Genomic DNA, 25,498 nt, shown 5'->3' with positions numbered 1-25,498 from the left:
GGAAAAGAGTGAATCAAAACTAATAACATCTTTAGAAGAACTGCAGAAATCAGTGTGACCATCCAGGCTGAAAGATGACGGGGTGGTGGTTCCCACCACATCTCTCTTTAACTTTCCTCTCTGGCCAGTGCAGAAGACAGATGGTCGTGGAGAATGACATCATGTAGTGACTCCAGTTGCAGCTGGAGTGTCCAGATGTGGTGTCCTACTTGAGCAGATTAACACATCTCTTGGTACATCATATGCAGCTATTGATGTAGCAAACGCCTTTTTCACAGTTTTACCTCAAAGATGTATTAACTCTCCAGCCGAGTCATAGCTTACTTTAAAGGGATCTTGTTTTGTTTTGGTTTTTTGAGATAGGATTTCTCCTGGCTGTTCTGGAACTCACTCTGTAGACTAAGTGGGCCTCGAACTCAGAGATCCGCTTGCTTCTGCCTCCCGAGTGCTGGGATTAAAGGTATCTGCCACCATGCCTGGCTCAGTTCAAAGGGGTCTTAATCATCTGTCTCTTCCACAGAATATCACACTGATGTACTATACTGATGACATTGTGTTGATTGGGCCAAGTGAGCAGGAGGTAGCAACACTTTGGACTTCCTAACCAACTTTGGACTTGTGGATGTGCACAACACTTATACCTGTCAGAGTAAATAAATCCTACCATAATTCAAGGGTCTTCTACCTGAGTGAAATGCTTAGGAGCTCAGTGATGTGCGGCGTGCAGACAGATTCCTTCTGAGGTGAAGGGTAAGTTATTGCACCCGGCTCCTCCCACCACCGAGAAAGAAGCACAATTTTAGTGTGCCTGTTTGGATTCAGGAGACAGCACATTCCCCACAGTGTGTTACTCTGGCCTACATAGCAAATGACTCGGAAAGCTGCTGGCTTCGTGTGGGGCCTGGAGCAGGAGAAGACTCTTCAACAGGTCCAGGCTGCTGTGCAGGCTGCTCTGCCACTTGGACCCTATGATCCGGCAGACCTGATGGCACTTGGGGTGTCACTGGCAGATCGGGATGCTGTTTCACAGGCCCCTATAGGTGAATCACAGAAGAGAGCTTTGGGATTTGGGAGCAAAACTCAGTCGTCATCAGCGGACAGCTATTCTCTCTTTGAGAGACAGCTCTTGGCCTGCTATCAAGCCGTACTGGGAACTAAACTTTTGACTATGAAATTGATCAATTTAATATTTAATTAAAAAATAAAACAAAGCCAAGTCTTTGCATCAAGTCTTCCAGTGTGGAGGATGTCGGGTTAGAAGTGCTGCTGGCCTCAACCTACGATGTGGAGAAAGTTGGTTGGACCTGCAGAACAAACAGGTCTAGACAAGACCCCAGTGAGGCCAGGCTGAGATGCCCCCTCCATCCCTTTGTGAAGTTTGGCTGTACATGCCAATCAAATCCCTTTTTGTCTGCCCAAACTGACTTAAATTAGGTTTCTGGTGTTTATAGCCAAGGAGTCCCATGATTACTTTTCTCTATAAAGTAATGGAGATGGGGGAAAAAAACCCCAAATAATGGATTAGGGAAGGCTGGCCCGTGGAGGGCAGGGTGGCTTTTGACATCAGTGCTTTGCATAGTCTTGTCCTCAAACCCTGGAAGAAGCCGAGGTGGCCTGACTGTGCATGCTCCAGGTCAGGGGTAAAGGGACCTCAGTGGAGCAGCCCCTCTCGATGTCTGAGACAAGCAACTTAAAAGAAAAAACACTCGCTTTTCTATGGCTTCGAGGCTTCCAGTCCACGCCTGCTGGATCCTATTGCTTCCGGCCTGTAGCCAGGCAGAATATCCCAGCAGGAGTCAATGCTGAAGGGAACCGCTCACCTCAGAGTAGGAAGAGAGAGGGGAAGGGAGTGGGTGGAATGATAACCCTTCCACGGGCATGTCTTATGACCTAACTTCCTCCCTGAAGGCCCCACATCATAGGCTGCAGATCAAACTTTCCACACCTGGCCCTCACAGACATTATAGAGAAACATATGTGTGTGGTAAGTTTGTTCAGGTGAGACTTACAGAATTGTTAGCTGTGAACTGATGTCAGCGAAGGCAAAGGCGGCGCCGGTCAGTACAAAGACGTCTTTAAACAGAAACACGAAAGCCAAGTTGTATATTGTCTGCTTAGGTAAACTCTAGGAGGAGTCTGGGGAGATAGTGAGGGGTTTTCTTGTCCCAGAACCTATTGTTTTTTTTGGTTTTCAGAGACAGGGTTTCTCTGTGTAGCTTTGCGCCTTTCCTGGAACTCCCTTTGGAGACCAGGCTGGCCTCGAACTCACAGAGGTCCACCTGCCTCTGCCTCCCGAGTGCTGGGATTAAAGGCGTGCATCACCACCACTCGGCGTACCCACATTTTTTAAAGGGAGGGTGTACTACCTGGTTTTGTGTGCCAACTTGACACAAGCTAGAGTCATCAGAGGAAGGAGCCTCTGCTGAGGAAATGCCTCCTTGAGACCCAGCTGTAAGGCATTTTCTCATTTAGTGATCAATGGGGGAGGGTCTAGCCCATGGTGGGTGGTGCCATCCCTGGGCTGCTGGTCCTGGGTTCTATAAGAAGGTGGACTGAGCAAGCCATGGAAAGCAAGCCAGTAAGCAGCACCCCTCCGTGGCCTGTGTATCAGCTCCTGCCTCCAGGTTCCTCCCTGTTTGAGTTCCTGTCCTGATGAACAGCAACGTTGAAGTGTAAGCCTAATAAGCCCTTTCCTCCCCAACTTACTTTTTGGTCATGGCCTTTCATTGCAGCAACAGAAACCATAGCTAAGACACAGGGGCTGGAGGGGTGGCTCAGTGGTGCCGCCATCATTCTTGCCTTGGAAGTAGGATCTTTAAAGGGCTAGTTCAGGGGCTGGAGAGATAGCTTAGTGGTTAAGAGCACTTACTGCTCTTCAAGAGGACCCATGTTCAAGTCCCAGCACCCACACGACAGCTTATGACTTTGTAACTCCAGTCTAGGGGTTCCTATACCCTCTTCTGGTCTCTGCCAGCAGGCACGCACATGATAAATAGACATACATGCAGAAAAAATATCCACAAAACAAAAACATTTTTAAAGAGCTGGACAGATAGTTTGGCAGTTAAGAGCACTTGCTGCTTATAGGACTCAAGTTGAGTCCCCTGAACCCACACGGCAGCTGACAACTACCTGTAATACGTGTTTTAGAGGATCAGCCACCCTTTGCCCTCTGTGGGTGCCAGGCATGCACATGGTACATATAAACTCCTGCTGGCACATACACATTCACATAAATAAAAAAATAAATGAACCAGCAGTGTGGCTTAACCACCTCTGTCTGAGAACCCAACATGAGGTTGTGGCCTCTTGGGGACAGGAGATGTTTCTATTACCGCTGTCCCAGCCCATACATAAATGTAGGCAAAACACCTATACACATAAAATAAATTAAATCTTTAAAGAGCTCACTAAATTGAATTAGATCATTACCTAATGTGATCAGTTTCCCCAGCGGAACTGGAGGTTAGGACGTAGCCACACACCAAGGGAAGACCACGTAAGACACAGAGGGAAGATACTCTTCCTACGAGGCAAGATGAGAAGTCTTAGAAGATGCTAGCCCTGCCATTGGTGCCTTGAGCACTGTGGGTAAATGAATTGCTTTTGCTTCGGCTGCCCAGTCTGTGGCACTTGGCTGGGGCATCTTGCCACCATCTTTCCTGAAAGGTGGGATGCTGATGTGGGATGAAGGTAAGCTGTGGTCCTACTCACTGATTCCACATGCACTTACCCAGTGTCCCTTGCTACGTAAGGAACTGGAGCTCTCTATTGAAGACCAAGAAGTCGGTGGAGGAAGCAGGACATTGAAAGCCTAGAGCTTGGCAAGGAAGGGTTTCCAACAAAGCTCCAGGCTCTGGCTAACCCAGAGGGCCCCAGAGAGTGAATCTCAGAGCAGAGCAGGCTGCCCAGTAGGGGAGTGAAGCCTTCTCCAGCACAAGGTATGTTCAAGACTTCCAACTGCTGGCCAGTTGGGAGTAGAGCATCAACCTGACGCCAGGGTACTTCTGCAACTGATAATGCTCCAGACTGCTGGGAGGCAGATGGATACATCTAGAAAGAAGTCTGGGTTGAGAGTCAACAGTGTCCTCGATGGTGCCCAACGTGAAAACACACTTTGGTGTGGCCTGACACTCTAGTCTGAGAGCCCAACATGAGGCTGTGGCCTCTGGAGGACAGGAGATGTCTCTCTGGCACTGTCCCAGCATGGGCCCCCAGAACACTGCCTGACCTGTGCCAGACACTCAAGAAATGCTCCAGAAGTGAATAGAGAGGAACAAAGGCAGTACCAATCGGGACCTGCACAGGATCCAGAAACCATGCTGATGCTTTAAGCAGAAAGGAGTCTGATATCATCCAACTGGGGAAGCTGACAATTTCCCACTGAGGGAAGGACCTGGGGTGTCCTTTGTACAAGGCCTGGCCTGCAGGATGGATTCCCAGACCCTGTAGTACTGGCCTGCTGGGGGACATGTCCACTGCTTTCCTCTCTATCTGGGAGGCAGGAAACGACGAGGCAGCCCAACTAAAGGTCTGCTGGGCTCAAGAACACAGCTCTGAGTTGAGTGTGATGGCACGCACCCATGTGCAATCCCATCATTTGGGAGAGGCAAGAGGATCGGAAGTTCAGGGTCATCCTCACCTCATAGTGAGTTTGAGGCCAGCCTGCGCCACTTGAGACCTTGTTTAAAATACATTTTAAAAAGAAACAAAAGTTTACCTGTGACTTGGAAATCAGAAAGGAAACATTTTCAACTATGAAACTGCATCTCAACACCCAAAAATCACAGGATGGTACCCTGAAGTGTCTTGTTGAAGACAGTCAGGAGATAGCTCCTGCCTCACTTCCTCCCTGGGAAATAATACTGATTAACCTATCAGATTCAGAGCTAGAATACTGGGATTGAACTTGGGCCCTCTGCAAGAGCAGTATTTGTCAAGTTGACATAAATCCAACCGGCTCAGCCTGTAACTCCAGGGATCCAACACCTCTGACTTCTAAGGGAACCTGTACTCCTGTGTATATATCCGCACATGAACACAGACATAATTAAAAACCAAAATAAAAGCTGGGCATGGTGGTGTACACCTTTTATCCCAGAGGCAGGTGAATCTCTGTAAGTCTGAGGTCAACCTGGTCTGCAAAGCAAGTTCCAGGACAGACAGGGTTGTTACACAGAGAACCCCTGTCTTGAAAAACCAAAACTAAAGAAGACTGGCTAAAAATCAAAATAAATCTTAAAAAAAAAATTGCCATGGTAGTAAGGAAAATAGGCAGAAATATACTGGTCTTTCCACGGCTTCTTTTTTTCAATTATTTTTATTTTGTGTGCATTGGTGTTTTGCCGTGGGTGTCGGGTCCCCCGGAACCGGAGTTACAGACAGGTGTGAGCTGCCCTGTGGGTGCCGGGAATTGAACCTGGGTCCTCTGGAAGAGCAGTCAGTGCTCCCAACCATTGATCCATCTCTCCAACCCTTTCCACAGCTTCTTATGTCTGCAAGGTATAGCTTTTCATTGCATTCTGTGTCAAACACTGGGGACATGGGACCGAGGCGATGGCTCCATTGGTAAATGTTCACCGTGAACACGAGGACCTGAGTTTGATCCGCAGCACCCATGTTGAAAGCCAGGCATGATGGCTCACTTATTTTTTGTTTTCTGTTCTCTGGCACAGGGTTTCTCTGTATAACAGCCCTGGCTGTTCTAGAACAGGCTCTGTAGACCAGGCTGGCCTCGAACTTTGAGATCCACCTGCCTCTGCCTCCCACTGGGATTAAAGGCTCACTTGTAATCCCCGTAATGGGAATGCAGAGCTGCTCAGTCCTTGGGGCTTGGTGACCAGCCAGCCTAACCTTATCAGTGAGCCCTAGGTCCCAATGAGCTACATTGTCTCAAAATTCAAAGGGGGAGGCTCCTGATGAATGAAACCTGGGACTGACTTCTGACCTCTGTGGTCATGTGCACCTGCGCGCGCGCGTGCGCACACACACACACACACACACACACACACACACACACACACAAAGTATTTTTAAGAGTCAGTACGAGAGCCAGGCATGTGAGTATATGCTTATAATTCCAGAATTTGGGAGTAGAGGCAGGATCATGAATTCAAGGTAGTCTGGACCATATAGTGAGTTCCAGAGAGCTTAATACAGGTACCAAGACTGCTAAAAAAGCTGGGCATTGTGGCTCATGCCTATACTCTGCATTTGAAAGGAGAAGGTGGAAGGATCACTCACAAATTTGAGGCCAGCCTGAGGTACGTATGTAGTGAGTTCAAGGACAACCTGAGGTACCTAGTCAGTACCGTGTCAGCCTGGACTATGGAGTATGACCCTGCCTTCAAAATACAAACCAAATAGTATTCCAGAGGCTGAAGCAGGAGGATAGTGAATTTAAGGCCAGCTTGGTCTACATAATACAGGAGAGCCTGGGTTACAAAGAAAAAAACATATACTTGAACAAGTTAGACTATGGAGCTTGTTGACACAGCACTTGCCTAGCATGCTCAAGTCTCAGCTTCAGTCCCTGCAAAACACACACACACACACACACACACACACACACACACACACACACACACCTATCTTCCAGCCAGGTGTACTAGTACACACCTGTAAACCCACCCCTCAGGAGGAAGATCCACGATGATGGTGAACTCAGCTCAAGGCCCCGGCCCTTGGGCCACCTAGTGAGACACTAACTCAATGAAAGAAAAGAAATAAACAGTTACTCTGGATTCTCACACGGGGTCAGACTTCGAACGTCTGGGGTTGGGGTTTGCCAGGGTGGAGTAACTCTAGTGTTCACTGCATCCTAACAGCTGGAGTAGGGGTCAGTTACGTTCATGTCTGGCACAACATACTCACCCAGTCATTAACCCCAAGTAGATTTTGTGCCGTGAACAAATTGGAATGCCGCAAATCCTGCACCCTGTTAATCAACAAGCCTATCACTTGAGCTGGCATCTAAGCACGCTGTAAATTGTCACAGTTGCCACACGGTGGCGCGCCTGCTCTTGCCGCCATGGAAACTCTTGAAGGATGGTGGTTTTGACAAGTATCTGGCCTTTTTTTTTTTTTTTTTTTTTTTTTTTTAACCCGTTTTCATTCTGGAGCCCTGGTTTGCTTGGAACTCACTGTATCGCCTCAAACTCTCCTGAGGGAGGTGGTTGCAGGCTTGAGCCAATCCGCCAGCTTCAGAAGACTGGCATCTAGAACGTGTGCCCTTGACTGCACTGCAGTGTGACTTGGGCGCTGCCTGCCGGGAAAGGCACACAAGAAGGCTGGCTGGGCTTGGCAGGAGTGCCTTTGAGTCAGAGAACTGGCAGTAACTGGACAGGATCCTGCTAAAGTGGGCCAAAACAGGGACCAGAGTCTGCTGCAAGAGAGAGGCAGGGATAGCTCAGTTACCCTCTCTCTCTCTCTCTCTCTCTCTCTCTCTCTCTCTCTTCCTTCCTTCCTTCCTTCCTTCTTTCTTGAACCGCAGGGTGTTTCCTCTGATGGCTCCCCTCACCCATCTTCTTCCTTCTTCTCCAATTTGTTCTCTCCTCACTGACTCTCTCAGGCCACTGAGTTCCCCTGCAAGCCCTCAGCCTTACTCCAGCAGACCCGGGCTGGGCTAGAGATCAGTCTGCACACAGTTGGTTTTCAGGGAAAGCAGTGGACCCAGGAGCTGTAAACAGGGCCACAGAAGGTCTAGTGGACAGGAAGGTCCTAATGGACACCTCTGGGTCACAGATGGGCTTTGACTTAGAATCTTCTTTTTTTAGCAAAGCATAAGTTTTCTTTTTCCTATTTACTTTTCAGAAGTTTGAAGCCATGTGAAGTTCAGCATCACAAGGATTACGTAGTCAATGGCGTTTGCAGGAAGGTTGCTTTGGAATTCGGCACAAATCATGCCACTCTTTCTACCGGCCTGAGTTACCTTTGCCCCGGATTACCCTGGTTTTGTTCTGTCTGTCTGCTTCCAAGAATCACTGTGTTGTTTTTGCTTTGTACACACACGCACATCTCTTGCGTAAGTAGAATTCATTTTCATCTCAGGCATAAACATCTTCAGTTTCAAGCAGGGCCACATGTTCTCTTCGGTTCCAGAGACCTCGATTATGGCCTTTGGAAAGCTAATTACCTTTTCTGAGCTATGCCTCTAGCAGTGTGGGCTCAGAACTCAGCACATATTTGTTGAGTGAGTGAATGAATGTCAAGAACCCGCCCACACTGTGGCCGCTGGGAACATCATGTCTGCGTCTTCAGAGATGTTCCAGACTGCAGCTGTGAGACCCGGGCAAAGTAAGCCTCCAAATCCAAGCATCCTCTACACTTCCAGGCATCAGATGCCCCGACCCCACCCAAAGAGAAATCGCTTTCGCTTTTTCATTTTCTGAGATCTGTAGAGAAGGACCCTGGCTGAGAGGAGACCCCAGAAATGGAGAGGCAAAGCTGGGAAGGGTCTGAAGTCCCCAGGCTCCCATTCAACCCTCCTGGTGTCCCCAGCAATGCAAATGCTGCCCTTGACCCACGGTAGAGTTTGAAAGGTAAAGAGGACCCAGGAGGGGGAAGAGATGTCCGTACAGCAGAGGCCTTGGTGTAGCTAACCGTCCAGATGCGGGCGTGGCACCGCCCACTTCTCTCACATAGGGAAGTCTTTCCCGCCGCCAAGCTAGGCTCTGCGCGCGCTTGCATGCGAACAGAAAAGTCCAGCAGAGGGCGCTGTTGGACAATGCGCGGAGCCGCGTCAGCACGCCAGAGCCGCTGGGTCAGCACCGCGGAACGCAAGAAAGGAACTGTGGGTGGGAGGGTGGGAGCCCCTTAAGAACATCTGTGTCTGCAAAAGCTTTCATTTAGTATGGCCAGAGACTGCTGGTCTCGCCAACTTCAGTGCTGGAGCCCAGAGGAGTGGGAGGGATCATTTGAACTGCAAAGTGGTAGCCACGAGGGTCTGGCCTGGTCAGGATTCGAGAGGTCCTGTGACCTCTCTCTTCCTGCTTCCCAGGCCTATCAGGAGCGGTGTACCGTCCGGCGCTCTCTTTCTGCGTCCTGAGCTCCACCTGTACCCTTTCTTGGTTCACAGTCCCCCATCTTTGCCCTCTCATTGGCCCCTCCGTGGATACACTCTATAAGTCTGTGTTCCTGGGAAGCTGGGCTAATCCTAGGAATGGCCAGAACAGGCAGACCAGAGAGGCCTGATCGACTTCTAGAAGCCCTGTGCATCCGGGTTGGCCCAGGACTTGATGACCTGATAACCCCAGAGCAAGAGGGGCATGCTTCAAGTGACCTTGCTCTGGGAAAAGCAGTGGCCAGCCTTTCCTGGGCCTTCCTGGGCCGCTGACATTCCGAACTTGCTGTTGTTTCACGGGTTCAAGGCCAACACACTGTCACTTAGAGACAGTGTCAGGATCCTGGCCTGTCTAGGGTGTTTCTGGGACACGGGGCCTCGGAGTTCTTCCCAGGATACCCACCTCCGAGTTGATCTCCCTGCAAGATTCACACCTCTCTGTAGCCCTTGTCCCTGTGGGAGGAGAATGGTCTCCCTCAGCCATAGTCAAGGATCTGGAAAGGCAATAGCTAAGGACTACGCCTAGCCACTTCTCAGTGAACCTAGGAAGTGGTCATGCTAGGGAGGCATGCGTGGGCACAGGGCACAGCGATGCTCCCAGGGGGTGATTCCTACTGAAGATGGGCCCTTCCCCCACCCCTCTGGTTTAGGAGCCGCTTTGAAGCACTGGAGGGTGTCTCACTGTGGGGACCTGAGGAAAGCCAAGAAGGGACTACCAGCCGTGAGAACGCGCACACGGAAGACTGGAGACGTGGAGACAGATGGTCTGTGCAGGTTGACCCTCCCCGTCCAGTTCCCTCAAAAAACCAACCCCTAGCCGAGCACCCAGCGGCCAGCCAAAGGGCGTGCAGGTGGAGGTGAGCGGCCCAGATCCGCTGGAGGCAGAGTTGTCACCACTGTTCTTGGGTGAGACCCGCGGAACCTCACAGCGACCCTGCCCTTTTCTCCGGTGACTTGCCTTCCTCCAGAAACGGCAGCCGAGGGCGGGAGCGTAGGAGCCGAGCATTGACGCGGGGGCCAGCGCCGCCGCCGCCGCCGCTGTCGCCGCCGCCGAGGCCTAATGGATTCAAGGCCTGCGCAGGCTGAGGCGCACCCGCCGGCCTGCCCGCGCTCTCAATAGCGGACAATGGAGTCCCGGGGTGACCCGAACAAAGAATTTGGAAGTAGTTAAACTGCAGAACACGTTCTGGGCCTGGGTGCCTCCTTTCAAAAGGAGCGCTGGGAGAAGAAAGGAAAGCGCTGGGGGGTGAAGGGGGTGAGAAAATGCCCAGGGGAAAAGTTGGTAGGTCGCCCTAGTTGACGCCAGCTACCAGACGCTAGGAATTCAATAGGAAGTGGGGGAAGGGGGAGACTGGCCCAGGCTGCCAGACTGCACGGAGAGCCTGAGAAAGTTAGGGGAGTGCTGGGGTTCCAAAACAAGGGGCAGCCTTTATACCCCAGGCGAGGACCAACCCCCCCCCCCCCCCACACTCTAGATCAAGCCTTCAGGTTAGTCTGATCAGAGGGGCCAGAGGAAGAGCATCTTCATCTCTAGAGAGTACAGCAGAAGCCCGTGGATGCAGTGTGAGGGGAAATGTTTGGGCCCTTCAAGGTTTCCCAAGAACAACCCCCCCCCCACCCCTCTCTCTAGGTCCTGGTGTCTAGATCCTGATCTCCTGGGGTCTCTGAGGCTGCTCTAGCAGGTCTCTGAACATGTCTCCCTCTTCGGTCCTCTTCTGGAAGCTTCTTTCTGGTGTCCTGTCCCCATCCAGTTCCGAAAGTCTGATTCCACATTCATCCTGTCTCCTCCTCATCTGCTTTCCTCCCCCCCCATTCCTTTCTCCTCTTTCCCCTGCTCTTCACAATGGACAATCTAGATTCTTCTCATAAGAAAAATCTCATTACTTTCCCTCAGGCCTTCAAGTAAGTGTAGATTGAGGCCTTTTGATATTTTATCTCGTATTTTTCTGAACTAAATTTTCCACAATGAACACCACCACAACCTGGGAAGGAAAGACGTCTAGAAAACCAGCTAGCTATATGTATCGTCAATTAATTTATAAGAGGAAGAATCTAGAAAGATCGTGGAGACCAAAAAAAAAAAAAAGTAAGAAAATAACAGAGGGGGAAAAAAATTCGGAGACCAGGAAGAAGAAAGGAGCTGTGGCCCGCACAGCTTCCGGGAAGTGGTGTCCCAGGAATCCCAGACAGCACTCCCTATTCAAACGGCTCCCTCCTTTGGGAGGCGATCAGTTTGCAAGGGGTTAACTGCGTTGCTCATGAACTTGGCCTGTCTGTCTGGCTCGTGATGAATGATGAGACCCGCTGACAAGTTCGGCTGGAGGGACCTCCCCTGCTGGGGTGGCGAGAGAAGCACACACTGGCAGAAGGGACCCTGAGCGAGCCACCGGGGCGCAAGAGGAAGAGGTGGTTCCGCAGGTCAGGCACTCGGGTCTGCCTGCCCTCTCTGTTCCCGCCTCCTCTTGACCTCTCGCCCCCTCCCTTGTAGCTTCCCAACATCATCTCAGAGCGCTAGAATTTCCAGGGGCTCTGTCTCTGAGTCCCAGAAACCCTGTGCCCGCCCTGCGGACAATGCCTAGCTAGCGCGGTGCAGCCGGGCTCGGGAGCCCGCCCCGGGGAGGCCGGATTCAGCATTTGGACAGCGGCTCGGGGGCGGTCTGCGGCCCAACGAGTTTGCAGGTGCACCGCCTACGGGTGAGGCGGGGTGGGGGAGGCACTGGGTCTCGGAGGAGCACGATCCAGCTTAGCACACAACCCAGGCTGTCAACGAGACACGTTCCTGAGAGCTAAAAGGTCCCTTCCGAGCCCACACAGGGACCCCAGGACCGGCCAATCCCTCCTGGGTCCCCTCAGCCATGACTTGTGTGTGCGAAAAGATCAAAAGCCCCCACTTTGAGCCCAGAACGCAGATGCCCCTCAAGCCCTGGGCTCTCCATTCTTCCCCGTGCATCCTGGATCCGGCAGCTTGGAGCTGCCAGCGAGATTTCCTGGCCTGGGTTTGTCACCACTTCCCAGGTGGTTGGTGGCTCTGGGTGAGCCCGGCGGTGCGGGGAGGGTTGCTCGGACGCAAGCTGGGGCGCGGGCTGGCAGGGCCGGGTCTCAGGGCAGGGCGCCCCTCGCCTCCTGCCTCCGCCTCTCCGTTCCGCACTGGTCCGGGTGAAGCCAGGGGGGGCGGGGGGAGCCGCGCTGACGTCACTGCGGGCCGTGCCCGCCCGAGAAGGCGGCGCTGAGCCGCTCAGAGCCCGGAGAAGCGGCGCGCCGCCAGGAGCCCCCGCGCCACCGCCGCCGCGCCTGCCTCTAGCAGCTCTCGGCCACGCCACCGTGCGGGCAGCGGCTCCTGGAAGGCGGCCGGAGCTGGGCCGGAGCCTGGGGACTCGCCTGATCCTGGGCGACCGAACCACCGTCACCGCAACCGCCCCACCCCCGCCGTCGCCTCGTGGGGTCCCGGCCCCCTCCCGGGTCCGTAAGTTCCACTGCCTTTTGCGTCTCGGCCAGGCCAAGAAAGAGGGGCTAGGGAGCCAGGGCGGTAGTCTCCACTAGAACAGCGGCCAGGGCGACGGCTGGACTGGGTAAGGGGCCTGGGGTATCCCTGTGGGTCCCTCTTGGGTATCTCACCGGGCTCGGGGCTTTCCTTGACTACTGGAGGGATGGGGGTTGCGCTCTGATTGTGGGTCAGAGCTCAGACATCTCCCGCAAATCGTCAAGACCAAGGTCAAGGGTCTTGGGACAGTGAGACACGCCCACGGTGTTCAGAAAGGGACAGGGTGAAGGGTCCGAGGGAAGTTGTGGGAAGGTAGAAAGGTTTGAGAGGAAGAGAATGTTTCTGAAAGAGGTTGCAGGGGGTCCCCCTCCCTAACTCCTACGCGTGACTCCCCTCTTCCTTCCTATCCCTCAGCCCCCACCAACACACACAAATAACCTACAAAGTGGCTTCCCAGAAAAAAAATTTTTTTTGAGAAAATGCAACACACAGCACCCACTCTAAACAAGATTTATGACGTCCTTTTCCCCTTCTGAAATGGGAAGTTGGGGAAGCCCTTCTGTTCAGCACCCCACTCTATGCTTTCGGACAGGCCTTTGGATCTGTCTGTGGGTGTCTCTGAAGCCTCCTCCAGCCTGGTCTCCTTTGAGCTGTGAAGAATGAGGGAAGCATGGAGGCTGAGACTGTCGAGGGGCTTTTATGGGAGAAGCTTGGGTGATGGGGTGGTATAGTTGGCCCCAGCACAGCAAGGAGGTACCGACTCCAGCAAGGGAGGTCCAGGCCAGCTCTCTGGAGCAGTAAAAACATCCAAAAGAACACAAGCTCCGAGCCATTGTGGCGGGGGGGAGGGGGTGGTGAGGGTAGGGTGCTGAGCTTGAAGGGGAGACCCTCTTTGAATCTTCATATTCGGGAGCTGATGGATTCTTTAGCCTTGGCTGCGGCGGGGTGAGGGAAATGGAGTTTGAGGGTCTGGCTTTCAGTTAAGGGAGGCGAGGCGAGAGGCAGGCTAAGTGGACACCGAGCTGGGGTGCATCTCAGGAATCTCCAGCAGCAATACTGGCTGCTAGAGGTCCCAAGGAAAAAGGTTTGGCTTTTTGAGAGGGGTGTTTTGAGGTCCCTATTTAGAAGAGTCCACACCCTACCTGCCTACACCTCAGCTGCTGAGGAAATAGGCTGGGTTGGGAGCCAGAGAGGGAGCTACAGCCCAACTGGCCGTGTGTATTTGAGGATAGGTGTGGAGGCCTCTGTACCCTCTGGGTACAAGGACCTGGCTCCATCTGAGGGAGCCCAAAGCTGGATCTCCCAGTGAACAGCCCTTCCAGCCTCCAGACAATAGGAAAGATCGGCCTCATCAGAGCTTGGGCCTGAGGAAGGAATGAGAGAAAGAGAGGCAGTCATAGGGAAAGGCACCTGGAATTGGCCCGGGTTGTGGCTGGAGATTCTGTGTCCTAATTACAGCCCAGAGGGGATCAAAAGGAGTGCTCATTCCACACTGAATAGCAGGCCAAGTGGCTGCATCTGCTCTATCAGCCTCAGGCTCCCGGCCTCAGAATCTGGGCAAGTCTGGTCACAGGACAAGGGTGTGAGTGAGGCTGTGAATTGTCCCCATCCTTCTCCGGACCCCTTAACTCATTGTGGCCTGAGTGAAAGGTGCCTGCCTGTGTCCTTTTTTGAGCTGAATAACTACCATAACTACCCATAGGAAACAGAAACACGGGCCAGAGGCAAGTGGAGTTCCTGTAGCGGGTGTTTGCCAGCAGGTGCGGGAGCCCCTGCATACAGAGGGCTCCCACAAGTAACACACCAGCCTTGGGGGCAACCCGAGGAGAAAGTGTGGTGTAGGTTTCCTGAGTGATGGGCTCTAGAGCAGATGTGTAGTTTCGGCAGGTTCAGATATGGGAATCAGTTAAGGACTTTTGTCCCTCTGTGGAGCTCTGAATATGAAAGATGGAGTCTCCTACCTTTGGTGAGATGTCTGGGGGCTGGGCTTCCCCCGATGTTTGCTTCTCTAAGTGGCTGTAGGCACCCCTAGGGCTCCGGTTTCAAACCACAGCTGAATGAGGAAATTCTGGGCAAGTGGAATTGCGAGGGGGGGAAAATGCCAGGTGGGCAGCCCTCAGCACCATGGCCAGGGCCCATCAGCAGCCAACAGTTTTCTGGCTGAGCCCCCGTATATCCAATGCCTGCTCTTCTGGGGACGTAGGGACTGTGCTGGGACAGTAGGCTAGAGGCCAGGGATTGATGTGGGAGGCATCGAACTCAGATGCCTCAATCCAGAGTGCAGATGAGGAGACAATCAGGGCTAAGGTCAGGGGGGTCTTCCTTGACTAGTCTGTGCTCCAAACAATGTGTCCTTGCTGGGTGCTGACCTGGAGGCTTCCCATGCTGTACATGGGTGTGGCTACTGGTGGACAGCCCAAGGAGACTGACTACCCATTGCCCTGCCCCATCAGAACAGCCCCCAAATGGCAGGCAGCTGATGGCTCAAGGCCCACTCTTTCTGTGGTCTCCTTCCTGAGAATGCACCTAGAATGAGCCTATAATGATCTTCATGCACCTGGGCACTGGAGGGTGGGAATGAAGGAGTCTCCATTCCAGGACAGGTCTTATTCCAGCGTGGTGTGGGATCTTCTGCCTGGCTGGCCTCACCTGTTCTGGCAAGGGGCTTGATTTCCTAAAAACAAAACAAAACAGCAGAAATGTGGCTTTGGTGGCATTGACCCGCTGCACCTGAACTGAATGCAAAATCAAGCTTTTTAATCTTTCTCTCAGAGCGCTCACCAGCCCTAGGCTTGCAGGCCAGGGCTCCAGTGCTGTTACCGTGAGCCTGGCTGAGGAGCCATTTTGTACAGTACCCTGCTTTGAATCGCACTCTGAGAAGGCTCCTTCTTCTCTCTCCCTCTCTCTCCTCTTTCTCCTGCTCCCGACTCCCCCTCTCTCTTCCCCCAATCCCACTCTCAGGTGAATCGTGCTTGCACACCTCCCTCTGCCTCTGCGGTTCCACCCAGCCCAGCTCAGGGTGGCCCAGAAGGACTAGAGCTCAGGAGGCCGCCCACACTGACAGACACACAGCTAGATGGGAAAGGGTGTCGATTCCAGAAGCTGTAGGAGGAGAAGAAAGGGGCACCTCCTAATTATGAAAATCCTTTAGAATTAACCGCACAGGCCCAAATTCGAGGTTCCTTCGAGAACCTTGAGGTTGGTAGGTCGGTAGGTCGGCCGCGCGCGCTCTCTCTCTCTCTCTGTTTCTCTGATGCTCATCTTGGTCTGGCTTGTGGCCCTTTTCTGGAGAGAAGGATGTGTCTGTGGGGTGGAATTTGGAGAGAGGTGCTGCTAGCTGGCTTGGTCACAGGCTGACAGGGGTGATAGTGGGAATACAGCCCACCTTGGGTTTCGGGTCAAGATGAAAATGGGACAAGTCCGAAACAAGCAGCGGTGTAAAGAGGTGCATGACAAAATCTGGTACTTGGCAAAAATCCAGACGTGTCATTTTAAGGGAGAATGCTTTAGATGTGTTTAGAAAAATCCCGAAACCCCTTCCACTTTGGGCCTATTCTTTGAACCCACCCTGCAGGGATTGGCTGATGGAGAGTGTCCAGGGATTTCCAGCCCCACTAAAGCAGGTCTGAATGAGTACCCCACCTAAGTCTGTAGTGGTCCCTGGGAATACCTTAGGACGGGAGTCTCTGGGACTCCTGCACGGCCACTGATGGAATCCTGGAATCTGTGAGCCTACTCTATTGTTGATTCTCTCCCTAGCTCTTAGATTTCAGATCTTTCGAGGAACATCTGGGGACAAATATATCGAATTTTTCATATTCAATCCTTGGCCTCCCAGGGAGGAGTGACCTAGGTGAATCAGAGGGCCCAGAGTGGGAGGGTAAGCACGGGGCGGGCGCAAGGAGGAAGGGAGTGATTTCAAGTGAGCAACCTATGAGCCACTCACATTTGGGAGGCTGAAATGGGGCCATTAAGTTCAGTGGCCAGGCTCAATTCCACGGTGGCTCTGGGAAACTCAAGATGTCAATCCCTTTGCCCTGTGAAGCCACTTGGAGTGAGCAGGCCAGTTGTGTGCTGTGAGCAGAAAGATGGCAGGAGATGCCTTTTTTTCCCCCCTGTGAGAGATGAATAGGAGCCCAAGTCCGGCCTTGGATATCTTCAAGGCACCAGGGCACAATCGATTGCCTATCATTGGCTGTGCCTAGGAATAACCAGAGGGAAGGGACCCAGCAGCCTGATATCGACATCTAGAACCTGGTTTGAGTGTAGCATGCCGCGGGAATCCCTCCAAGTCAGGCGCTATGTATGGGATACACTTACTGATCTAGACATAGGAGGACACTCAGTCCCTCCCTTAATTCCCAGTCTTTACCGCGTAGTCTGCACAGTGCTGGGCAAGGGGAAAGAAAGAGAGAGATTAAAGATGAAGTGACCGGTTCGCGGTCTCTCAAGCGCTCACTTGGTTGCCCTGGCGAGACCACGACCTTAAACCCCTTCCCTCAAACTCTAACTCTGGTGGTCTGTGGTGGCTGCCGGGCACCCAAGACTTTGAGGGGAGGTCAGAGAGGCTAGGGAGAAAGGCCAGAGTGTGTGCATCCAGGGAAGCAGGCCTAACGCTTCTGAGGGCAGAAGGGGCGCTCCCCTGTCCTCGCGGCGCAGAAGCGGTGAACGCCGAGGCCATTGTAAGGCTGGGTGGTGCCGAGCGCGGGAAGGGGGCTGGGATTTGAATGGGAGCCCGTGATAGGCCAATTCCCGGACTGACGTCACTTCCCCGCGGGGCGATTAGCCTGGGAGAGGAGGGCTGACGGTCCAGTGCGCTGGGGGCCGCCGGGGCGCCCGAGGCTGCCCAAGCGCGGCGCACCGGTGCCCCGAGTGCGCCCCGGGTTGCCGTCGAAGCGGGCCGCGGACGCACTGAACGGGGAACTGGGGGTGGAGATGCCGCGAGGGCGAGGGAGGAAGGGAGCTGGGCGACCCGGGTAGCGGGAGTCCGTGTGTCTGTGTGTCTGTCGGTCCCCTCTGGCTCTCCGCGTGCGCCCGAGGCTGCGGGAGAGGCGCCCGCTCAGGCCCCCGCGCCGGGTCGGCAGCGGCACGTGGGGCCCACAGCGCGGCAGCGGTGCCGGCGAAGGGAGGCCCGTTTCTCTCTTTGGTTATCTAGCTGTATGAGTGCCACAGAGCCGTCATAAAGCTAGATAACCGAAAGTAGAAATGACTCTCACAACTTCTGCGTGCGATCGCCCGCCCGGCCGCCCTGGCCACAGGAGCCAGAGGAGTCCAGAGAAGCCCACGCCACCCAGGGGACTCCAACTCGATGGAGCGGCCGCGCCCGGACCAGGTATCCGACCTCGGCTTTCCCGGGGACACCCGCCGTGTCCTGGAGGCACTCCCTTCACCTCCTCCTCGTTCCCTGCCCCCTACCCCCATTCCCCAGCGCCGAGGCTGGAACCCCAAAGTGGAGTGGGCTGGGGGCAGGGAGCGGGCTGGGGTTGCGGAGGGGTCGCTGGCGGGGAAGGCGCCAGCCTTTGCCTTCACCCCATAAATCAGGCTAGAACAATCCGCGCCCGGAGCTGCGGACGGGGATTTTGGGATGCAAATGCGATGAGAAAGAGGGAGGGGGGAGAGGAGAGGAGAGGAGAAGAGAGGAGAGGAGAGAGAGAGAGAGAGAGAGAGAGAGAGAGAGAGAGAGAGAGAGAGAGAGAGAGAGAGAGAGAGAGAGAGAGAAGCGGTAGGCGGTGGGGTGGGGGGAGTAAAAGGGTGGGCAGGGGGCTGCCCTGCCGCTAACAATGCGGCCTTTATCGAATTATTCGACGAGTCAGCCCCTGAGCGCCATTAGCATACGGCTGGGGGGTTGCTGGAGCTTCGCCCCTCGGTGAGGTCAAGTTCTTGATAATTTGATCACTTTTCACCGGCTCTGGCAGCTGCCTTTGTGTGCAGTTGGGGGGTCTGTGTGCAGCGTGAAGCGGAGCAGAACTGGCGGGGAGTGTGCTCAATGGCAAGGGGCCTAGGCGGGGGCCTCCCGCCCCGACCGACCGACCGGCCCTGCCCTGCATACAAACCAAGAGCGGGCTAGGCTGGTGGGCGGGAGAGACCCAGCCTCTGCGTCGGCCCTGGTCGGACGACTTGAGCCGCCCGCCTCCCCAACTTCCCCAACTGGTTAAGGGGCAGCCAGGGTCTCTGGAGCTCCTCTCCTTCCCGCCCCAATAAGTGGCAACATAAGATGTATTACAATGTCTAGCAAATAAAAAAGCAATTGGGGAAAAATCTGAATTCCGTTCCCATGGCAACCTAATGCTGCACACCGGCCACTCAAGCTCCAGGTCCCTCTTAGCTGGGCGCAGCGAGTGGGGCGTGCCACTGCTCAGCGCATGAGGTTCTTAGCCCCACATAGCGCGGAAGGTCCCCCTTTGAGGTTAATCTGCCTTCAGGTCATTCTCCTCCATGACACTCCCTTCACCCCCTTTCCTTTGTGAAGTTTGGGGCCCTTGCAACTTGGAAAACCATTGGGGCTCCTCCCTCCCCCGCAGTGAATGTAGACCCAGCTGTGGACCCTATGGAGCTGTAGAGAAGAAAGGATCCAAAGTCAGTCAGTTCACATTCCTTGAAGGCTTGCGGTGCTTTGCGGGAATATCAGTGTATGTATGAGTGCTTTAACAGATTGGCTGGGAGGGACTGGAGCCACCATCCTGACTTGACCCGTTTTCATTTCCTTGAACAAATAAGGAAGCAGGTCTGGGGGTGGGGTGGGGGACTGACTCTTCCAGGGTCACACAGCTCAGAAGTGAAGAGGTGGGCCTTACCTAGATCGCCTCACTTCCATCTTGGCCCAATTCAATCCCAAGAGCCTCCACCTTAGTTATTTATAATATTGGTTTCTCAGCCTCTACCCCGAAACCTGCCCAGCCCCCTTTTAAGAATAGAAATCTTTTTCCATCTTCGCGCCTACAAACCATTTTTTTTCCTTTGCTTAGCAAAAATTATTTTAACAACAACCAAGATTGCATGTGGTTTTTTTTACAAAATTCAAATGGTACAATAGGGAAATCCCTTGGCACTGGGAAGGGGCAAGGTGTGGCTGAGGTAGATGGAGACTCTTCACTGTCTTGCTCTTTGAATTTTAGCTATTGACAAAATTAAGAGCAGGCAGACAGAGGCAGGAAAGCCTATCTCTGGTTGCCTCCTCCTCAGAGACGATCACTGGGTAGAAGGAAGATTTCCATGATCCTGTTGTAATTCTTCTTTATTTTGAAAGTCCAGTCTGCTTTTCTTGGCCTGTGAAGGGTCACTCACATATTTGGGGACCCAGGAGCACCCCCCCCCCAGCATCTCCTGGGCCTGCCCTCCCTTCCTAGGGCACTTGGGAGCCTGTGTGCTGATGGTGACCTCATTTCAGAGGAAAGCAGAGCAGCTCTCAGCCTGCTTGCCCAGCACTCCCTGCCTCCACATCTCACAGCTGGGCTGGGGCTTCCATGGACCCTGCCCCACGGCCTAGATCCTTCTCTTCCCACCAGCCCGACTCCTTTGCTATTTTGGAAGAACCAGTCCTTCTTAAGCCAGGATGGCTTTATAGCTTCACAGCTGTATCTGCGCAGTTCAAATGTGTGCTGCCTTTAAACACCGGGTTCCCTTGCTGTCAGGGGCAGGCCTGAACCCCCATTAGGAATCCGAAGGAGGTTGAGTCTGAGCCTGAGGAAGTGCAGGACTTTTCCCGCTTGCTTTCTATGAAGGGGGGGGAAAATCTGCTGATACAAACCTTGAGCTTTAGGGAAAGGATGAGGCTTCGAGGGAGGTAGTGGTGGTAGTTGATGGAATGAATGGGCATACTGATTCTAAATCACAGAGTTTATCTCACACCCATCAGAAGAGGCTTTCAGGGGTGCCAACCTATCCATTTCATCCTAACAGAGAGATATTCAAATCCCACCCTGGACACTTGGAGCCCAAGACACAGGCTCAAAATTATGTTCCTTATCAACCTCCCAAGCTAGTTTAGGCCTGTAGGAGCCAGCAAGGCCTGAGGCCTCCTCAGCCTTTGCTTCCCACCCACCCCCCTTTCCATTTGTTCTCCAGGTCTCCTCTGGTCTGACTGCCCAAGCTTGGGCTACACTGTTCCAATGTCCACTAACTAGTCTCTTTCTAAAGAAAAGGCTCGTGGGCCCTGGAAGTGCGGCTGAAGGCACAGTTGGAAGCCAGAGTTGGTTGGGATCTCAAAGATGTCAACCCCTTTCATTTTACAACTAGAAACACGGAACCTTTCGCAGAAGGTCACACGGAGGCCACTTGGCAGGGCAGGGTTGCGGGCAGCCCTTGTTGGTGATGAGGCTTCGAGGACTTCTTCCTTCCTGGTCCACGGAATTTCTACCCTGAACCACACCGGCCTCCTATGGGCCTCAGCCCGGCCAGTGAAAAGCTGGCATCAGCAGGCATCACCGAAGCGCAGGCTACTGCGAGGCTAGAGGCCGGCTCCGAGGCTGGTCCAGGAGTTCTCGACCGCAGTCGGACCTCCCGGGAAATGGGAACGGAGCACGGAGCAGCGGGGCCAGGAGGCCTCCCAGGACCCAGCGCGACGCTGAAAAGCATGAAGGGTCGGAATTAGGCCCTCATTTAGCGAGCGTTACTAATCCGAAGTTACAGCGCTAATTCCCTGATCCCGCCGCTCCCACACGCAGCGCCGGGATTAGAGGCGAGGCCGCCGGCCGCCCCGCCCTCGCCCCCAACGCGCAGCCCCGCGCCCCGGGGTCCGCGGATCCCGCTAAGCCACCGACTGCGCCTGGCCTGCCGAGGGAGCCGGGCGGGGAGCGCTCGGCCAGGATGCCCAGGACAGCCTTGGCCGGACTGATGCACCCTCCAGGGCCCCGGGGAAGCAGCGCGGCCGGCCGCGGAGCTGCCTCCCACCCGGGTGTCCGCACCCGGAGCAGCGGCCCTTTGGAGGCTGCGGCGCCATTTTAATCGCCTTCGCTTCCACCCTTGGCTTCTCACACGCGTGGGGTGGGGTGTCCTTGTCCCCTGTTTCACCCAGACTGGAGCCTACCCTACCTTCCTCCACCCTGGTTTAAATGACCAATCAGCTCTGGCCTAGGGTGGGATGCGCGTTACCATGGCGACAGCCAGAACCCCCTAGTAGTGCTACCCTACACAGAGGGCGAGTCTTCATCCCACCTGGAAGGGTGTAAAAGGAAGTTGGGGGACAAGCGAGAGGCAGGGGACAGAAGGAAGGCTGGGAAACTTTATCCTCACACTCACTCTGTCCTATGTAGATGTGGACAATGTGGACCCCATCTTGGTAGCTATCTGGGCTTGTCCCCGCTTTTTATTCTTTAAATCGGTTTTTCGTCCACTGAGGATGAGCTCTCCATGATCTTTCTCATCTTGGTCCGGAGGTCCCTCTCTCTCTCTCTCCCTAAGAGAGTAGCCTTCGGGAGTTCCCAAAAGCTTTTCCCAAACTGCCCTCAGGTTAAGTCCTGTGATTTCAGGCATGTTAGTTTTCTCATCCAGAAGATAGGTTGTTTGCTCAGGTGCAGTCAAGGAAAACATGTATACAGTAGGGGCTTTATATATATATATATATATATTGTAGGTGCGTTATCGTGGTTAACAACACCTGTAGGGTTCAGACTCAAAAGCTGTGATGCCCTTTCTATCCAGGGTAGCCACATTTGGGTGTCTCACGGATTCCTAGAGTTAGCTTTTGATTTCTCCTCCAGACAGCTGGAAAGTGGAGAGAAGGGAGGGTCGTTCAAAGTAGAGCCAGGGTGGGGGCTGCGACTGGAACAAAACCTTGGTCAGTGGCTCTGAGAATGGGCAGCCGCAGCTCCTACAGCGCTGGCTCCTTCCTTCCCTCCTGGTCCGGCTTAAGCACCACTTTAAGTGGTCCCGGCATTCACTGGCCAGCCCCTCACCGCAATTGAGCTGCAGGGGTTTGAAAAGAGGACCAGGGCCTCAATGACAGGACCTTGGGCCGGGCTAATTGGTTTTGGTTCAAGGGGATACTGGATTTGTGAAAAGCTCCAAACCGCCTTTCCCACGCCAGAGCCAGGTCACAGCATTACGGAGAAAGGTTGGAAGAGATTGGGGCCAGGGGAGAAATCTTGGAGCCAGGTGCCTAGGGCTGATCCTCTTGTACTGTCCAAAACACCCCTCTGTTTGAAGAGTAGGGGATTGTAAGGGCCCCCGGGAACACCTGTGTTTAGGGACAAGCAGGTCCTGGAGACAGTTACCCTGCACACCTGGGCCATGCCAAGAAAAGTTTCCCACCTCTTACCCTTTGGCTAGCCCTCCTTGTGAAGAGGTCCCACTTTCCCTGCTGGGATCATTCAGAAAAAAACCAAAGATGGTGGAGTTAATAGTTCTTGTCCCAAGGGCTAGACCAAACTTGGGCTTTGTCCTGAGACTGTCCTATTGTTGGGCTCAAGAAAACCCATCTATCCCTTGATATGTTTCTAAACTACCTTGAGCATTAGCAGACACTTCAGAAGTAACAGGAAATCCAGTACTTGAAAAAAAAAGGGGGGGAGGGGATCCAAAGGTTTCTTTACAGTCTCAAAAACCAAGCATTAATTGTAATATGCCTTAAATCTATTATGACTGCACAAAGTTTTATTGTAAATGCTTTACAGTGTGTATCTCAAAATGTCTCAGATACCTATGTGTTTGCACCAAATGGTATCTAATATACCCATTCTTCTTAAGTGTGCATATGTATATATTTTGTTGATATGTAGAGTACTACACTTATATTAACAGTCATGGGAATATGCTATAAGAGTCAGCTTTATTGGATTTTTTAATGCTATGGATGCTAGGCAAGTGCTCCACCACAGAGCTACATCCCTAGTCTAGCCCTATTTAAAGTGACATTGCATCCACAAAGACCTGTGTATTACCTCTATTGTGTCTTGAATGGAACATTCCAATGTGATCACGAGCTGAAGAAACTGCCTCCCCCAGTCTTCCAAATTTTGCCCGGTGTTTGCCCATTTGAAGCATATGATAAATAGGAAAAAGGTACTTGGGAGAGATAGAGAACTCTATGTATTCCATTTTCTGTTTTTATTTCTATTTTTAATTGCCCAGAGCCTAATTTCTCCGGGCCTCTGTTGATTTCCACATTGGAGATTCATGTGTAAATATGCAAGTGGCATGTGTGCACGCCTGGGCCTTCTTATCACCAAGTGTGCGTTCTCGGTGTTTAAATACACACAATCCACATCGACACATGATTATGGGCTTACTATTTGCCTCTTCTCTAGAATCGGGTTAATTTTCCCTTGGCTAATCCTCAAACCCATTAAGTTCTCCTCTCCCCACCCCCACACACACAAAAAAATGCAAACCCTACCACAGACCAGTGGGCTTGCCCTGCTCCTCCAGCAGGGAGCTCTTCAGGCAGGGTGCTGGAGTGAAGGTCCCTATTAGGCAGACTTCATTAATGTTACCAAATATACCCCGGCACATTTACTCGTCTACTATGAAGTATTATCATAAATAATTAAAATTAAACTGCACTTGTCAAAATAAATGAACAAAGTAGAGTTAGTGATGTCTTTGCTTTGATTTGCTTGCTAGGGGTTTGCTTATTCACTAATTTGAAGAAAAGAAGAAAGAGGAGGAAAGAAAGAACAGGCTGCCCTGGGAAGGGCAGAGCTGTGGAGAGAGAGGAGAGGAAACCCCTCAGTCATCTGCCTTGGGTTTCCAGTCATTAGGGCACTCTGGGAGGCTGGAATGCAGCCTCAGACATCAGCTCATAATGAATATTGAGGTGTGGATGTGGAAGGGGGGATTTCTTTGTTTACTGAGGAATGGCCATGGGAATGGGGGAGAGGATTGCCTTTGGGGATTAAGGAGTGGGCTTTGTTTTTATGAAGGGCCTTACTTCTTTTCTGAAGTTTTCTGCAGCTAATTGACTCAATTCAGACATTCCTCCTCCCCACTCGGCCAGCCAAGGCCTCGTGCTTGTGAGATGTGCACAGTCCTGCTTCCCCATCTGCTCTCGCCCCTTTCTCCACTGTGACCCCTGAAAAAGGGTGTGAACCTGCACATCAACCAGAAGCTCTGGAGAGATCAGTTAGAGGCCGACACCTTTGGGTGGATATGTGAGGCACACACAGTATTCCGAGAGGCATGATTTTCATCTCGAAATAGATTAGAGGTGTACAGTTCTATGAATTCTGACAAATGCATTTACACCCAAGATAGCAGTTCCCCCCTTCCAGAAACTTCTCTCTTGCTTCTTCCCAGTCTGCCTGCTCCCACACCCCTTGAGGTCTCTGTCAGTTTTACCTATTTAGGGTTTCATATAAATGGAATGTATGCCGGCACTTTTAAAGGAATTTATTTCAAGTCTGGAGGGAGCACACTGTCCTTGGAGACCTGGCTGAACATGTGCCCAAGAATATGGGACTTGGGTCAAGCATTCTTCCCCTCAGATGGACCCAGAAGTCAAACCTGTAATTAGATGGGGGTGGGGGTTGGTTTGGGCTGGTCCTTCCACAGGAGAGCCCTATTCTCACCCTAGGTCTGTTAATGAGCTGGGGACAGGTGAGCCTCACACATTCCAACTTGACTGCCTCCAGCGGCATCCAGGAGCTGGTGGTGAGCTATTAATGGAAGGTACAGGCTTTGTGCTAATTAGAACTCTTCGGCTTCCATCTGTGCAGGCACTGGAGCCCCTCACTGGTCAGCCTCACCACCCCCACCCCAGCTTGCAGCCTAATTCTGTTACCCCCACGAATTAGGGGTACTGTGAGCAGAACTGCTTCTCGCTGGCTTAGGTCAAATCCCTAGTCTTTGTGTGTTTTAGAAATGTGGAGGGTGGTGTTTCTCAGACCTTGTTAGGATATAGTTGGATCTCAAGGCAAGTTGGATGGAAGTTTGGGAACTATGGCCACCCTCCAGGGTAGGCCAGTGTTAGAGCATCTGTCTGGGGTTGTTTTGTAAAGGATTTCTGTCTGCCTCCTGGAGAG

At 52.9% G+C, this 25,498-nt stretch overlaps 1 protein-coding gene across 1 annotated transcript in view; it reads left to right on the top strand.

Annotated features, from left to right (window-relative positions):
* The first annotated feature begins 8,725 nt into the window (after positions 1-8,725).
* The window catches only part of LOC128123949 (uncharacterized), a 37,355-nt gene continuing 20,582 nt past the window's right edge, over positions 8,726-25,498 (top strand). Inside the window, exons 1-3 of the mRNA XM_052760218.1 lie at positions 8,726-8,791; positions 11,641-11,755; positions 12,099-12,520. Coding sequence (XP_052616178.1) covers positions 8,726-8,791; positions 11,641-11,755; positions 12,099-12,520 — 603 coding nt within the window. The remainder of the gene's footprint in view (positions 8,792-11,640; positions 11,756-12,098; positions 12,521-25,498) is intronic.

The sequence above is a fragment of the Peromyscus californicus genome, unplaced genomic scaffold (assembly GCF_007827085.1).
Source record: "Peromyscus californicus insignis strain IS unplaced genomic scaffold, ASM782708v3 Scaffold_4__1_contigs__length_199733344, whole genome shotgun sequence".
NCBI lineage: Eukaryota > Metazoa > Chordata > Mammalia > Rodentia > Cricetidae > Peromyscus > Peromyscus californicus.
This window is presented reverse-complemented; position numbering and strand designations above follow the sequence as displayed.